This window comes from Mytilus trossulus, unplaced genomic scaffold (assembly GCF_036588685.1).
Source record: "Mytilus trossulus isolate FHL-02 unplaced genomic scaffold, PNRI_Mtr1.1.1.hap1 h1tg000244l__unscaffolded, whole genome shotgun sequence".
Lineage (NCBI taxonomy): Eukaryota > Metazoa > Mollusca > Bivalvia > Mytilida > Mytilidae > Mytilus > Mytilus trossulus.
Genome location: NW_026963317.1, coordinates 1,754,740 through 1,770,575, shown reverse-complemented (window position 1 = coordinate 1,770,575; position 15,836 = coordinate 1,754,740). Strand labels below are relative to the sequence as shown.

The window sequence follows — 15,836 nt, the reverse complement described above, 5'->3', positions numbered from 1 at the left end:
TGAATTATCATGGGCTACTGCCAAAAACTGTATGCTATGCACTTCAGTCTGATATTCCTTCACATCTGCAATCTTTACTTGGAGTGGTGAAATATCAATAATGTGATGTCCTTTCTTAGAATGTTCTTTATCAGAACACCTGTCACACATTAGTAAGACACATTCTTCACACTTCCATTTAACTTTTGAATTGCCACATATTTTACATCCAATAGGAATTTGTGCAGCTTGTAATTGTTGAACCTGACATTGAGCTTCCTGAACAGATTCTACTCGACATTGTGCTTGGGGTAAAGATTTTGATGATCCCATTTTTTGACAATGTCACTTGTAGTGCATTCCAATCATATGTTATTTTTTTACGTTTCATATTCATCAGTGATGTAGTTCATTTTACAAGAATTTGTTTAACTGAAAAAAGATGAATAGTTTGTTAGTTACATATGCTTTATTCATATCTCCTTGGTCATAACTGAAAAGCTCACGAAGAAATTCCTACCATGTTTTTAAAGTACCGGTATTCAAATGGTTTTAATTATTTGAGTATATGCATTTTATGTATAAATAGATATCCTGACATATAATATTGATCTGCTTAGTATAATGACATATAGAAAGATAACAGCAAGTAGTGTCATTCAAAAACAAAAAATAAGAAAATTAACTGTTACCTTATTTAAGATTAAAGTTTAAGGTGTAATCATAATTTCAAGTTATTTCCTTCCTAATACAGATATATATGATAATTGAATGGTTTCCAAATCAGTTACTGCTTTATATCAATATACTCTATATACTGGATATATTATCGTTCTTTGGAATTTGTCCATTGATTTCGGTCACAATAGTAATTCTCATGTATTTTTTGTGTACACTATTTATTCTGAAAACCTTTTAACTGTTTACCTACCATAAGAAATAAAACTTCTAAAAATGTTCTTTTGTAGATTTTTCTCACACATTATCATGAAATGTACTATAGTTTACATATATCTTCTTAAAAATACCTTTACTAATTTTCTGGATTTACTTATTTTAGCAACGTTGGCGAGACAAAGATTCACACGAAAATTTAAAACTTGGGGGGTTCCCTTGTCTAGTTACATCAAGTAAATTTGAAAAATTGTGAAATTAAATCACCCTGAATTTGGCTAGAACGGGCTAAATGCGAAACAAAGTATCAACGAAAGTAATTTGTTTACAGAAGGGAGTTCTTCTCATTTGATCAATAGTTGATCTCTATTGCTAAATTTGTCTTGTCTTTCTACTTGGTCTTTACTTTATTAGTATTTCATTTGTGAATTCAAGAAATATTTGCCATTGGAAATTAAACAAACAATTATCAACAAGGATTTTTTTTTAAATCTATATTGTTCAATTAGAACATTTGGTTACAGTGTAATTTAGTGTGAACAGTTAAATAATGATGAACTGATAGTCAAATTTTATTGACCTTATTAAATACCTTAATAAGAAGTATTATTCAAATTAGATTATATGATATTTAATTCAATATACTAGTAATAGTATGAGATAATGATAGACATATATATTGAAAGATGATACTGTAAAAATAAAACAGAGAATGTTATAAGAAGCGTTAAAACAAAACTACAAGCAGAAAAAAACCTTATTAAAGGCCGAAAGAAGAATGTTCCACTCACTCTTGTTACTAAATATAATCCAATGGTACAAAAACCTAAGTAAGGTTATAAGAAAAAAATGAGCAATCTGCAAAAAGACCAACACTAGTGAAATCTTCACCCAGGTGCCTATCATAGTATAAACGTACCCAAATGATCAAAGAATTCCTTGCTAAATCTAGGAAATAGTTGGGAGACTTGATAAGGGACCCATGCTTTAATAGTATAAGCAAATATTCCCGAAACAATGTTAGTTATTATTTTAATTATAGGCAACACACTTTCATATAAATCAAATTTAAATAAAACGGTGTAAAGTCTTGAGATTTATTACGTATGTTGGTCGAAGGAATCGCACTTCATTACAATTCGCCATTTCAGAATCTACTGCATCATGGGTAATATTCTTTGGTGTACGCCGCGACGCCATCTTGTTTCTAAGGACGCCGTAATGTTTACCGTAGCTGGTGCAAAAAAAACGTCAATACTAACGGGTTGGACATGTGCCGTGTGCACAAATACATCTAGAAACACACAAAACTTGATCTTATTTAGAATTCCAAAAAACAATTTACGGAAAAAATGGTTAAATGCCTTAAACTTAGAGGAGGAAGATGTAAATACGGGAACATGAATTTGTTCTGAACATTTTTTCGCTGGTGAAAAGGTTCTGAGTGACGGTATCCCCGACCTCTCAATTGGCAAGCAAATAGGTAAAAAATATGAACGCTAATCTCAAAAGATAGAAAAGAAATCTAAAGTAAAGCTAAATGGCCTAGTAACAGAAGAATTTTCAACATACTTTGACAATGAATCTCGGTCCCAAGTACCTTCAATGCCTTCAGGTGACGCATGTCAACCACAATCCACGGCCACGGAAAATGAAATAGAACATAATAAACTGAAAGAGAAAATCCGAAATCTAGAAAAAGCGCTAGAACAAGAAAAGAACATAAATACTAACTTATTAAATGAAAAAAATATGCTCAGTAATAGACTCTTTAGATATAACAATTTCAAGAACAGTGATACAAAGATAAAATTAACCGGATTACCTGATAATCACACATTTGAGATTCTGTCTACGTCATTTGACAAACCTAAACAATACTGGTCTTATGACAAGAAGATTTTAGATGGAAATTTTGGTAGACACACAGCTTTATCACCACAAGGCGAGTTTTTCATGTATTTATTGAGGCTACGACAAGATTTTAGCGAAACCGTTCTTGCCTCTATGTTCAATGTTTCAATATCTACTGTTTCGTGTATTTTGTCAACATGGGCCTGTCACAAGAAATTAATATTTTCAAAAATTAATATGAACCCTTCAATGGACAAATTACAGACATTATGTCCCCCTGATATACTAAAAATATTCCCAAAATGCGTTATGATTTTGGACTGTACAGAGTTTGAGGTCGATGAGCCCAGTGAGCTCGATAAACAGTCAGTATTTTGGTCCGAGTATTGGAGTCGTCATACAGCAAAGGTATTAGTTGGTTGCACTTTATGGGGGTCATTATCTTTCATCTCCGACTTGTTCCCCGGCAGTACAACAGACTTTGAGGTGTGCACAAAGTCGGGTTTATTGGATAACATTAAAAAAGACGAGGTATAATTGGCTTACAAATGTTTCACTTTTCAGAGGCAGTTTCAAGAAAAGGGTGCGCAACTTCTTGTGCCTCCTTTTGCAAATAAAAATAAGAAGCAATTCAATCCACAGCAGGTCGATAAAACAAAACACATAGCAGATCATAGCAGCTACCCGCATATATGTAGAACAGGCGATAGGTAGAATAAAATCGTATAGATTCTTAACTAGGAGAATTCCTATTTCATCTTTTCAATTGGCTTCAATACACATACAAAACATCGCTTACCTTACAAATTTCCAACGTTCATTCGTCACTGCTGCAGATCCAATACTTGTCGCTCGCCGTAAAGTTCTCATTGAAAAATGTTGCAAACAGCTTTTACAATAAGATGAAAACGAAGAAAACACAGAGGAAAACATAGAGGAATTCTACATAATATTTTTAAGGAAATTTATAACGAATCGTAGAGTTACATGTACACTGCACAACTATTTACAGTAAACATTCGTATATTAGTATTGAAAAATCATTTACCAGTCTCAGTATTGAAAAGATAATCTGATAGCCACAAGTGCCGTTCGTTTGGAATAACTGCTAGCTAAAACCAAAGACTTATTGAGTATAGAATTTGTTTTTCTGATTTCATAAATCACAAATCGTAAAGATTAATTCTAATACGCAATGATCTAGTGATGGACGTATACATACTAAACATTATTATTAAGAAATATGATTTGTTTTTTCTACTGTTTAAGGGTATATATTTTTATACTTGCTAGTATCAGTGGCTGTTATGGAAAAATGCATCATATGCCTTAAAGATGACGATACACCATCATTAGTCAAATTACGTGAAAAAGGAAGCCAAGGAATAAATAAAGCGAGAAGAGAAAGAGAGGGTCAGATACTAGCTTCTGCAGGACAGTTTGTTCACCCGGAATGTAAAAAATCATATACCAACCCATCAGAAATCACAAAAACCAAAAGGCAGCAAATTATACTACAGGAATCTAATATACCGACTCTACGATCAAAATCATATTTCAGTCATAAAGATCATTGCTTATTCTGTGGGAAAGAGGCACAGCTAAAAAGCCAATTAAAAGGAAACGATGTTTTTCTTGTCCGAACGGATGATTTCCAGAAGAGGATTGAACAAGTATGCAATGACAGAGACGATGCGTGGGCAGTGGAAGTACGGGGAAGATTAGAATGTGTTGGCGATCTTCATGCTGCAGATGCATTATACCATCAAACCTGTAGTGTAAACTTCAGAACCAGTAAGAAGATCCCAAAAGCATTTTCACCAGACAGCAAAGGAAAGGAAAATAACTACCAGGGAAGACCAGCAGCTTATGGTGAACAATTCCTAAAAATTGTAGATTATCCCAGACAGCACGAGGATGAACAGATAACTATTGCAAAGCTGGTTAATAAATTGAACGAGTTGTGTGGAGAACAGGCATACAGTTCAGTTTATATGAAGAAAAAACTGAGAAACCATTTTGGAGAAAATATTATCATAACAGATATTTGTGGAAAAATTAGCGTTGTTACGTTAAGAGATACAGCATCCTGTGTTTTGCAAGAGTTTTACTGCAGACCAACATATCAAAATCCTGACGATGAAAAAAAGCCATAATAGATTCTGCTACAAAACTAATCAAAAGTGACATCAGATCTTTGAAAGGAAACAAGGAAATTATCTATTGGCATCAGATGTATCATCACTGAAATCAAATTTTCAATATGTACCTGAGAGCTTAAGCTATCTAATAGAAACAAAGTTTGCTGAAAAGGACTCCAAAATGAAAATTGCTTCTATTGGACAGGCAATAATTCAGGCACCAAGACCTCGTGTGCTTATTTCTCCTGTGCAAATTGGTCTTGGCATTTAACTTCATCACAACTTTGCATCCCGTTTTCTGGTTTCTACTTTAAACAGTTTAGGATTTTGCTCATCTTATCAAGAAATTTAAAAGTGTTAAAAAGAATAAAATAATTTCATTTGTTTGCTTGGTTAAGATGACGATTCTTTAGTATGATGATTTTCTTTTTATCTAAATAATCATCAGCAAATTTCTAAATATGCTGAATTACTTCAAATAAATCAGACATGAACAGTAATAACTGTCCTTTCCTGGATTTAGATTTTTCACGGGAATCTCTACACAAAATTTACGGCAAAGAGAGAGAGAGAGAGAGAGAGAGAGAGAGAGAGAGAGAGATTTGCAATTTAAAAAAAATATATAAAATAGTCAATGTTACTCTCTTATAATTATGAAATGGTCTGTATTGTTAGTATTTTGTCATCTCATAATCATTTTATGTAAACGTGTTTCAGTCTAAAAATATAATTCAATGAATCAAGTTTTTAAATTTAGATCAATAATTTCTACATAAGTGTCCCAGATAGTAGACATTTTACCTCCCTGTGCAAAGTCCTTTATCTATCTAATCAAAATATATATCTCTCATTTGGTATACTTAGTATCTATGCTAATATGCTATATGCGTATATGCTGTTCCAATGCTCATGGTAGGAATGTTTAAATAATTGATGATTCTCTCATTCATTTTATTACTAAAATTTAGTATGTATAAGACTCTGGCAATACTCATTAACAACTGAAACAACAACAAAAGTCGTTAAAATTCCTTGTTGAAGCAGACAATTCACAGTGGTGGAAAACACTGGAATCAGAGAAATTGTACTCGTTTGTAAATTATTGTTCATTCTGACATTCTGACTTTTTGAAATGGTGTAAAGAGGACAGCAAAAATCATTATCTATAAATCTCTGGTCACAAATTCGCATGAAAACTGAACGATAAATATAGTTTAGATAACAAACAAAAAATAGATGTAAAAAAAAAATTCTAGTGTGGTTGTAAAAATTTCATATAAAAGATTCACATGGATAATTTTTTCCAAACTTTTATTGTATAAAGGAGAATATATATCAATAAAACAGCTCCCATTAATGTTACAAAAAAACCATTAGATTTTATTGTTTTTGTACCCATATTATATCTGTGTCAGATTATATTCATGTATTGTCTCCTTCTGTGTATTTTCTCTTTTGTCTATTATGAATAAAAAGAAAAGATAGGTGTCGAGGTACCGTATGCCAGTGGAAAAACAACACAACAAATGTAAAAGCTAAAGAACATGTCGTAGACATATTTAACTACAGAATGCATATTCTATTCAATCATTGCAAGCTAAAAATCGTTATAAACAAAAGACTGTCATGTCAAGTTGACATAAACCCTGGTTTTTATAACATTTATTAGAGTCATTGTTAAATCTATTAAGAGCCATAACTCCTGAACGACAAATTTGTAATTCGTTTGTGCCATATATTAAATTTTAAAAAGAATTTGCAAAACGGTTCATAATTGTTTTTGACAAAACAACAAAACAGGAAATTCACAAATAATCAATAAAGAACAACAAAAGGTACATTTAACAACAAAGTGAATATTTTATGGAATCATTTCAAGCTCAAATCATTATAAACAAAAGACTGGCATGCCAAGTTGACACTATCAATATATAACTTGGCTCTGATTGTGTCTTCAGTTACACTACTAGTATATTAAATATCAAAAACACTTGCAATTGTTAAACGGTTGTCGAAACAACGTGAGCAGTTTTTCCGTCTTACCAATCTAAATTAGTAACTGAAATTGTGTTGGAAAAATATGTTAAAATTCAGTTTGAAGTAATTAAACCGCAGCTAAACATGGTTGATAATCTGCTATATAATATGTATCACTGTAGTATATGTGTTTGTACTTATTTTTATTCCAGACCTAAAGAGAAAAGTAATGGCCTCATCAATTAAGGACCTTTGAACAATTTGCCATGATGATGGAATCTCCAACTCATCAGTCACATGGTGCACAGATTGTGAGATTTTCTTTTGTGAAGACTGTCAAAAACCACACAGCAAGTCGAGACTGTCTAAGAACCATAAAACCATGTCAGCTGAAGATTATAATAAGTTACCTGCATTCATACAAAAAATAAGTAGTCAATGCAAAGACCACAATAAGAAGTTCGAACTTTACTGTTCATCCCATGCCTGTCCCTGCTGTGTCCAGTGCACCACAGATAAACATAAAAAATGTCAAGACATGAAACCACTGTCAGATATCCTACAGCAAGTCAAATCATCTGCCTCAGTTCAACTTTTCGAAAAAGATTTGAAGAATGTGAAGAAAAATTATGATGAAGCTAGTAAATACTTGATTACCAGGATCAGTATCATCTATGCTCAGAAAACAAAAGCCATCGAGGAAATCCGGTCGACGAGGAAGTCGATAGTGGATTACTTAAACAAGCTAGAACAAATCATGCTAGATGATTTGGAATCTGAACATTCGAAGCTGAAATCAAACATGGCAACTCTAGTTGACCAAATGGACCAGCGAGTCAGTAAAATAGACCAAATGCAGAGGGAGTTTACCGAAATGACACAATATGCTACAGAGTTACAAATGTATTTTGGTCTGAGAGAAATTGAGAAAACTACTTTTCAAGTAACTAAATACATTGAAGATTTAGAAAGTGGAGACAACTTTAATGAACAGAATCTAGAGGTTAAAATTTCATCTGCTCTTCGGTCAATATTAAAAGATGTAAAATCATTTGGGGATATAAAAATAAATACCACTTCATCTACTCTCCATATAAAGACCGTAAGAAAAGATCAAGCCCAACATTTGGTTCCAAAAGGTCCAGGAATAGATCATCCTTCTCAAAAAAAACTCATAATTCCAGAGGGAATGAGGTCTTTGGATATTTATGCCACTTTAATTCTACCAGATGGTAAGTTTGTAATACTTGATTCCAACAAAAAACAACTACTTATGTTCAGTAATGATGACATCTTTATCAGAAAAGTAGTTACTTTCACATATAAACAATATGGTGCTTGTACTGTCGATAGTAATACGGTGGCTGTCACATTAGGCAATAGAAAAAAGACAAATTTAGTGGATATAGAAAAAAATGCAATCATTGAAAAAATTGAATTTCCTCATAAATGTGATGGTGTAGCAAGTGATGGTAAAACTTTGGTTATCAACGAAGATGGTAGAAAGATTACTACTGTAAATCTGAATGACAAGTCTCAAACAATCTTAGAAGTGATTGGGACTGATTGTATTTCATTGTTCCAAGGAAAAATATATTGTGCTGTTTACCATGAAAACAAAGTCTACTGCTACAAAATTACTGGTGAACCGCTGTGGACATTTCAGCACCAAGATATTGCCAAGCCAACAGGAATTACATTAGACATAAATGGCTTTATTTATATAGTTTCTAATGAAAACGAAAGCATTGTGGTAGTATCGCCCGATGGTAAAACCTGCAAAACAATACTATCAAAGGCTGATGAAATCACAGATCCTTGGGAAATAGACATTAACAGAAAAACCGGATTGATGGTTGTGTCAAGTGATATAAGTGACGATAGTGGTGATAGTGGTGCATCCTATCAAACAGCTTTTGTATATAAAATTTAAAATAAAATTCATAGTAATCTTAATCAATAAAAGTTGATGCATAAATGTGCAAATATTTAATCAACTTCACTGAAAATCAATTATATTACTAATATACCGTCCTTATTAAGGCGTGTCCTTCTTTTGATCAAAATAGCCATTAGTGCACTTCCTTACGGAAATACTAAAGTAAATGGATTAGTGTATGTTTAAAATGACCCATCATAGATACCAGGATTACAGTTTTATATATACACAAGACGCATGTTTCGTCTACAAAAGACTCATCAGTGACGCTCGAATCAAAAAGTGTTAAAAAAACCAAATTGTGTTATTCATCTTCACGTATATATCATTATTCAAAAGGGGTGTTAAAAGTAATTAAAAATGAAAATAAAAATAAAACTGCTTGCAAACTAGTGTGTTCCAAGTTATCAATCTTCATTAAGAACGTCCCGAATCGTTAATTGGAATCAAAGGATGTATTAATATACTTACATATTTTTGTTTCTGACACTGTATATTCAGTAAAAGGGCAAGCATCTAAAACTGTAGAAAGGTGTAAGTGTAGAAATGTGTCAAATAGAAGAAAAAAAACCATCTTCACACAAACAAAATAACATGAAATCCAATTAAGTAATCCTTGTTATTTTGCTTAGTTTCTTCTGTTACATATTTTACCAGCGTTTCCCTGTGCACAATGCTGTGTGTTTGTTTATTCCACATTGGCTAGAGGTTAATGGTTGCGATATTAAAAAGACATTTATAACTTCGCCGCCGCAGTATTAAGCATATTCTAAGTTGGGAACCTCTAACCTTTGTAAGTCTTCTGGTTGTTTTTTTTATTAAATTTTGATTCAACTGTAGGTTTCAGAGGTTATAATGTAACGTCTTTTTTGCTGAACTTTAACAGTTAACATTATGTTAAGGGGCCAACTGAAGCTTGATTGCATTGTGTTGTGTTCTGATCTTTCATCGGGTTATTGTCTCTATGGCGTATTATCTGGTTTCCTCCTCTAATACATGGTATAGGCACACACTGTCACTGTGTTTAATCGGTCGTGGGTAACTTAAGTTACCCACAGCCCAAGATGGAGCCGCCTTGCTTCGGTTAGGAAGTTTGCTCCTATATAATTACAATACCAACACCACCATGTATTTCCAAAAAAACAAAGGATAGGTAGTATATAAACTCATCATAGATACCAGAATCGAAACTTCATATATACGCTAGATACGCGTTTCGTCTACACAAGACTCATCAGTGACGCTCGAATACAAAAATGTTGAATAGGCCAAATAAAGTATATATATACGAAGTTGAAGAGCATTGAGGACCAAAAATTCTTTAAAGTTTTGCAAAATACAGCTGAAATAATATGTGATGTTTAACAACCTTGACTACCCATTAGGATCTCGAAACATCGGTTATGGATAGGTTAGGCATGGACATTCTGACAGGAAAAAAATACTCAAAGTCAGTAAAAGATGACAACATAGAAAGACGCACTATAAAATATCAATTGAAACGGTTAAACGCAACCAAAATACTTTTTAACACAAGTGAACATACACTGAACGAATAAATTTGGTCTATGACACAATGTTAATACAAAACCAATAATAGGCCTACTGAAATAAAAAAAAATCTGCATCTTTTTTCTCTTTAGGAATGCATGTCTGTCAGTGCCATGTTTTTAATATATTGGAGACGATGTTAATAATGGTGTCCTCATACACAAAACACGAAATATTCAGATCTATGTTGGTTTTTTTTAAGGTTTACAGTAAATTAAGCTGAAATGTTTACTTCTTCATGTGGTGGCTTGGGATATAGCTTTTCCATCGAGAGCTTTGACTAATCATTTGAACAGAGCGTTAAAATAACCGTCATCTGGATATGTAGCCGGATCCTACATTATCGTACAGTCCACACTAAAACTTTCCAAGACCGGCCGGATCGGCTTGAAAAGGCAACTGAACATCTCCTTGATGCATTTCAGTGCCTTATCACCCGTTCATGTTATGCTTTTGTTGCTGTTGTATATTGAAATGTAACAAGTATACATTCTATAACTTCTACTTCTACTTCTATCCGTATAGTGACCGCCTTCAACAAATTGAAGATTATGTCACAGACATAGACTAATATATATACTAGTAAAGATAAAAACAGAGTTAAAAGGAAAAATGCTATGTATATTAGGTTTGATGTAATACTGAGCTAACTTAATGTTGATTTTTTTTAATGGAAGATTTGTAAAGGACTACTGATGTGCAATTTATCATGTTATCAGGTAGTTTGTTCCAATCCGTTATAGTTTTGGAGAAAAACAATCCTTTCTGTACGGTGTTTGTGATGGCATTTGGAAGATGTTCGAATTTGAGTGTCTTGTTTGTGGTTTTTTTTGGGAATTAATTTATTATTTTTATTGCAACCTTTTCATGTTTATGTTGACACAGCTAGTACTATAGCATTACCACTGAATCATGCTTGCATCTTTTCTTCTGTCAGAGAGCCGCTCATGCGATATTCAATGTGTTGTAACACTGTTACCAACGCTTGAGGTGTTTCTGTATTCGTTGGCAACTATAACTTTTGAACTTTTTCTATGTTATATGTCTTGTTGAAAGTATATGGATCCTAAACATTACTGCCGCCTAAATCCGCCTACATGATTAAAAAAAATATATATATGATAGTCATTGTTAATCTCTTATAATTATAAAATGGTCTGTTGTATTGTTGGTATTTTATCATGTCATAACCATTTTATGTAAAAGTGTTTGATTTTATATCAATAATATCTACATAAGTGTCCTAGATAGTAGACATTTTACCTCCCTATGCAAAGTCCTTTAACAATCTAATCAAAATATATATCTCTGATTTGGTTATACTTATATGCTGTTCCAATGCTTATGGTAAGAATGTTTAAATAATGCATTTGGTCATTCGTTTTAGAGTCTCATTTTATTACTCAAATTTAGTATGTATAAGACTCTGGCACTACTCATTAACAACCAAAACAACAACAAAAAACACGTTAAAATTCCTTGTTGAAACAGACAGTAGATATACCATAAAATTCACAGTGGTGGAAAACACTTGAATCAGAGAAATTGTACTTGTTTGTAAATTATTGCTCATTCTGACATTCTGACTTTGTGAAATGGTACAAAGAGGACAGCAAAAAACATTATCTATAAATCTCTGGCAACAATCCATGAAAACTGAACGATAAATATAGTTTCAATAACAAACGAAAAATCTGTTAAAAAAAACAATTTCTAGTGTGGTTGGAAAAATACCATGTAAAAGATTCACAGGAGTAATTTTTTCCAAACATTTATTGTATTAAGGAGATTAATATGACAAAAAACCATAAGATTGTATTGTTTTTTACCCATTTTATATCTGTGATTAAATTCATATATTGTCCCCTCATGTGTATTTTCTCTATTGTCTATAATGAATAAAAATCATTGGAAGCTCAAAATCGTTATACACAAAAGACTGGCATCGCAAATTGACAAACCCTGTTTTTTATTACATTTATTACCGTCATTGTTAAATATATGAAGAGCCATAACTCCTGAACGACAAGTTTATAATTCGTTTGTGCCATATCTTAAAATTGGAAAGAATTTGCAAAACGATTCATATTTTTTTTTTGACAATACAACAAAACAGGAAATTTACAAATAATCAATAAAGAACAACAAAAGGTACATCTAACAACAAAGTGAATATTCTATGGAATTGTTTCCAGCTCAAAATCATTATAAACAAAAGACTGGCACGTCAAGTTGACACCGTCAATATATACCGGTAATTTGGCTCTGATCGTGTCCTCAAATACACTACTATAGTATATGCAATATCTAGAACACTTGTTAAACGGTCGCGATAACAACTTGAACAGTCTTTCCGCTTTACCAACCTAAATTTATAATTGAAATTGTGTTTGAAAAATATGTTAAACTTCAGTTTGAAGTAATTAAAAACGCAGCTAAACATGTTTGATACGTCTGCTATACAATATGTATCACTGTAATATATGTGTTTGTACTTATTTTTATTCCAGACCTAAAGAGAAAAGTAATGGCCTCATCAGTAAAAGATCTTTGTACAATTTGCAATGATGATGGAATCTCCAACACAGCAGTCACATGGTGCACAGATTGTGAGGTTTTCTTTTGTGAAGACTGTCAAAAACCACACAGCAAGTCGAGACTGTCTAAGAACCATAAAACCATGTCAGCTGAAGATTATAATAAGTTACCTGCATTCATACAAAAAATAAGTAGTCAATGCAAAGACCACAATAAGAAGTTCGAACTTTACTGTTCTGTCCATGTGTGTCCATGCTGTGTTCAGTGTGTCACTGATAAACACAAGAAATGTCAGGACATGAAACCATTGTCAGATATCCTTAACCAAGTAAAATTATCTGCATCTGTTCAACTTTTTGAAAAAGATTTGACGGATTTGAAGAACAATTATGATGAAGCAATAAAATACTTGAAAACCAGGATCAGTATCATCAATACTCAGAAAACAATAACTATCGAGGAAAAACGATCGATGAGAAAGTCGATAGCTAAATACTTCAACAAATTAGAACAAACCATGCTCGATGATTTGGAGTCTAAACATTCGAAGCTGAAATTAGACATGACAAATCTAGTAGACCTGAACAATTTTGCACGATGTCAAAACATTTGGAGATATTGAAATAAATACTACATCCTCTACTCTCCAGATAAAGACCGGAAGAAAACATCAAGCTCAGCACTTGGTTCCAAAAGTTCCTGGAATAGAAGATATCAAGCCATCCGTGTTGAAAAGACTCTCGATTCTAGACGATTCGAGGTCTTTGGTTATAAGTGCTTGGTTAGTTCTGCCAGATGGTAAATTCATATGGATTTATTTCAACAACAAAAAAGTTACTAATGTTCAGTAACGACGGCATATTTATCAGACACATAGTTGTTTTCAAAGATGATACATACGATATCTGCTATTTGAAGAATAATAAAGTGGCTATAACATCAAACCAAACAGTAGTAGTTGATGTACAAAAGAATACAATAAAAAAAAACAATAAATCTTTCTCATAGTTATCAAAGGTACCAGGATTATAATTTAGTACACCGGTTTCGTCTACGTAATACTCGACAGTGACGCTCCAAACAAAATATTTATAAAGCCAAAACAAGTACAAAGTTCAAGAGCATTGAAGATCCAAAATTCCAAAAAAATTGTGCCAAATAAGGCTAAGGTAATAAATGCCTGGGATAAGAAATCCTTAGTTTTTCAAAAAGGTCAAAGTTTTGTATACAGGAAATCTATAAAAATGACCACATTATTGATATTCATGTCAACAACAAAGTGTTGACTACTGGGCTGGTGATACCCTCGGGACCGAAACATCCACCAGCAGTGGAATCGACCCAGTGGTGTAAATGATTATCAAAGGTATCATAATTGCCATGGAGTAGCAAGTGATGGTAAAATTTTGGTCATCAGTAGTGATGGCACACATATTCCTATTGTGAATCTGATTGACATGTCTCAAACAATTTTAGATGCGTTTGGTTTAGATTATATATTTCGTTGTTTCAAGAAGATATATATTGTACAAATTATAAGGACTGCAAAGTTTATTGCTTCAAAAGTAATGGTGAGCCTCTGTGGTCATTTGAACACCAAGATATTGACGTGCCAGCAGGAATTACATAAGATAAGCATGGCTTTGTTTATATAGTTTCTCATAAAAACGACAGCATTGTTGTAGTATCGCCCGATGGCAAAACCTGTAAAACAATAGTATCAAAGGTTGATGGAATCATAGATCCTTGGGCAATAGACATCGACAAACAAACAGGAATGATGATAGTGTCAAGTCAAAAAAGTGATGCTCAAACAGCATCCATTTATAAAATCTGAAATATTTTGTTTTCTTAAACTTAAAAAGTAAAGGTCTAGATTTGCATAATGTTTTACATGTTACACATAATCTTTATGTAGGCAATCTCATCTCAGACATGACCCGGCCATTTTAAAAAGTTTGAATTGGAGTTCCAGCAAGTAACATAAAAATGGGGTTCAACCATATGTGCCAATACAAAATCATTTATTTAGTTGTCAAAAAAGGACGGTGTTCTAACCCCGTGAAACAACCCTTCGGTCCGCAACTGTTTCGTTTTATTAGAATAAAAATATGTTTATTTGACATAAAATAAAGGATTGAATTTTTTAGTTCTTTAATTACATAGGCAATAGTATTTGAAACGTGAGTTTTCAATAATATTGTCGTCCTTATTCTTCTATTTGAATATGATGATATAAATTGTAGTCTTTGAATGAGTTCGATATACATTGATTTATTTTCCTGATACGGTATTATTCGGTAAAAAGATGCTTTTTATATTTTCATTTTTGATAGAATATCGAAAAGCGTAAGTGTAAGAATGTAACATGTTGTAGTTTATTATTCACACATGCCACAAAGAAGGGACCCAAGAGGTTCTTTTAAAAAGGACCGTTTAAATCTAAAACATAAAAATGGAAGAGTGTTCAGTAATGAAATTGGACAGTCAAAGAGACAAAAGCAACCGCCAAAATTGACTCCTGGAAAAAATGTAAAAACAAGACATTTGAAATAACATACAAAACAAGATTCGGACACACAATGTGGCCTGTAAGCATTAAAATGCAACAACTATAGGTACCGTACGGCCTTCAAAAATACCTTTGATTCCTTACTGAAAACATAACTCTTTATCTTACCAAAGAGTCAGGTCAGACGATACACTCTCTTCCCTGCTTCTTATAAAACCTCTTCCCTGCTTCTTATAAAACAAATTGATGCTACATTAATTTTTCTGTTTGGAGGGTATTGTAGAATGTCAACTTTTAAAATTATTGACGAAGAAATAAAAAAATCAAGAAAACAGTTCCAAATAGCCACCGACCATTTATCTTTCAATAACAAAAAGGAAATATTTGTTAAATTATAACAGTTGTGTTTTTATTTATATCAAACAAATAGGTTTTTTTTTCTTATATATTA

At 32.5% G+C, this 15,836-nt stretch overlaps 2 protein-coding genes across 2 annotated transcripts; both read left to right on the top strand.

Moving 5' to 3' along the window:
• Window positions 1-2,478: 2,478 nt before the first annotated feature.
• On the top strand, window positions 2,479-3,264 carry LOC134701513 (uncharacterized). The gene has a single exon (XM_063562663.1). The coding sequence runs from the start codon at window positions 2,479-2,481 to the stop codon at window positions 3,262-3,264; it is 786 nt and encodes a 261-aa protein (XP_063418733.1).
• A 3,963-nt stretch (window positions 3,265-7,227) lies between these two features.
• On the top strand, window positions 7,228-8,778 carry LOC134701511 (uncharacterized). The gene is made up of 2 exons (XM_063562662.1): window positions 7,228-8,077; window positions 8,309-8,778. Exons 1-2 carry the CDS (start codon window positions 7,228-7,230, stop codon window positions 8,776-8,778), a joined length of 1,320 nt encoding a protein of 439 aa, XP_063418732.1.
• The last annotated feature ends 7,058 nt before the right edge of the window (window positions 8,779-15,836 follow it).

Excerpts from the sequence above, each read along its gene's own strand:
- LOC134701513 (XM_063562663.1), top strand. The coding sequence starts at position 2,479 with ATGCCTTCAGGTGACGCATGTCAACCACAATCCACGGCCACGGAAAAT.
- LOC134701511 (XM_063562662.1), top strand. The coding sequence starts at position 7,228 with ATGTCAGCTGAAGATTATAATAAGTTACCTGCATTCATACAAAAAATA. Across the intron at positions 8,078-8,308 it reads CACTTTAATTCTACCAGATG|CAAGTGATGGTAAAACTTTG; the intron begins GTAAGTTTGTAA and ends GTGATGGTGTAG.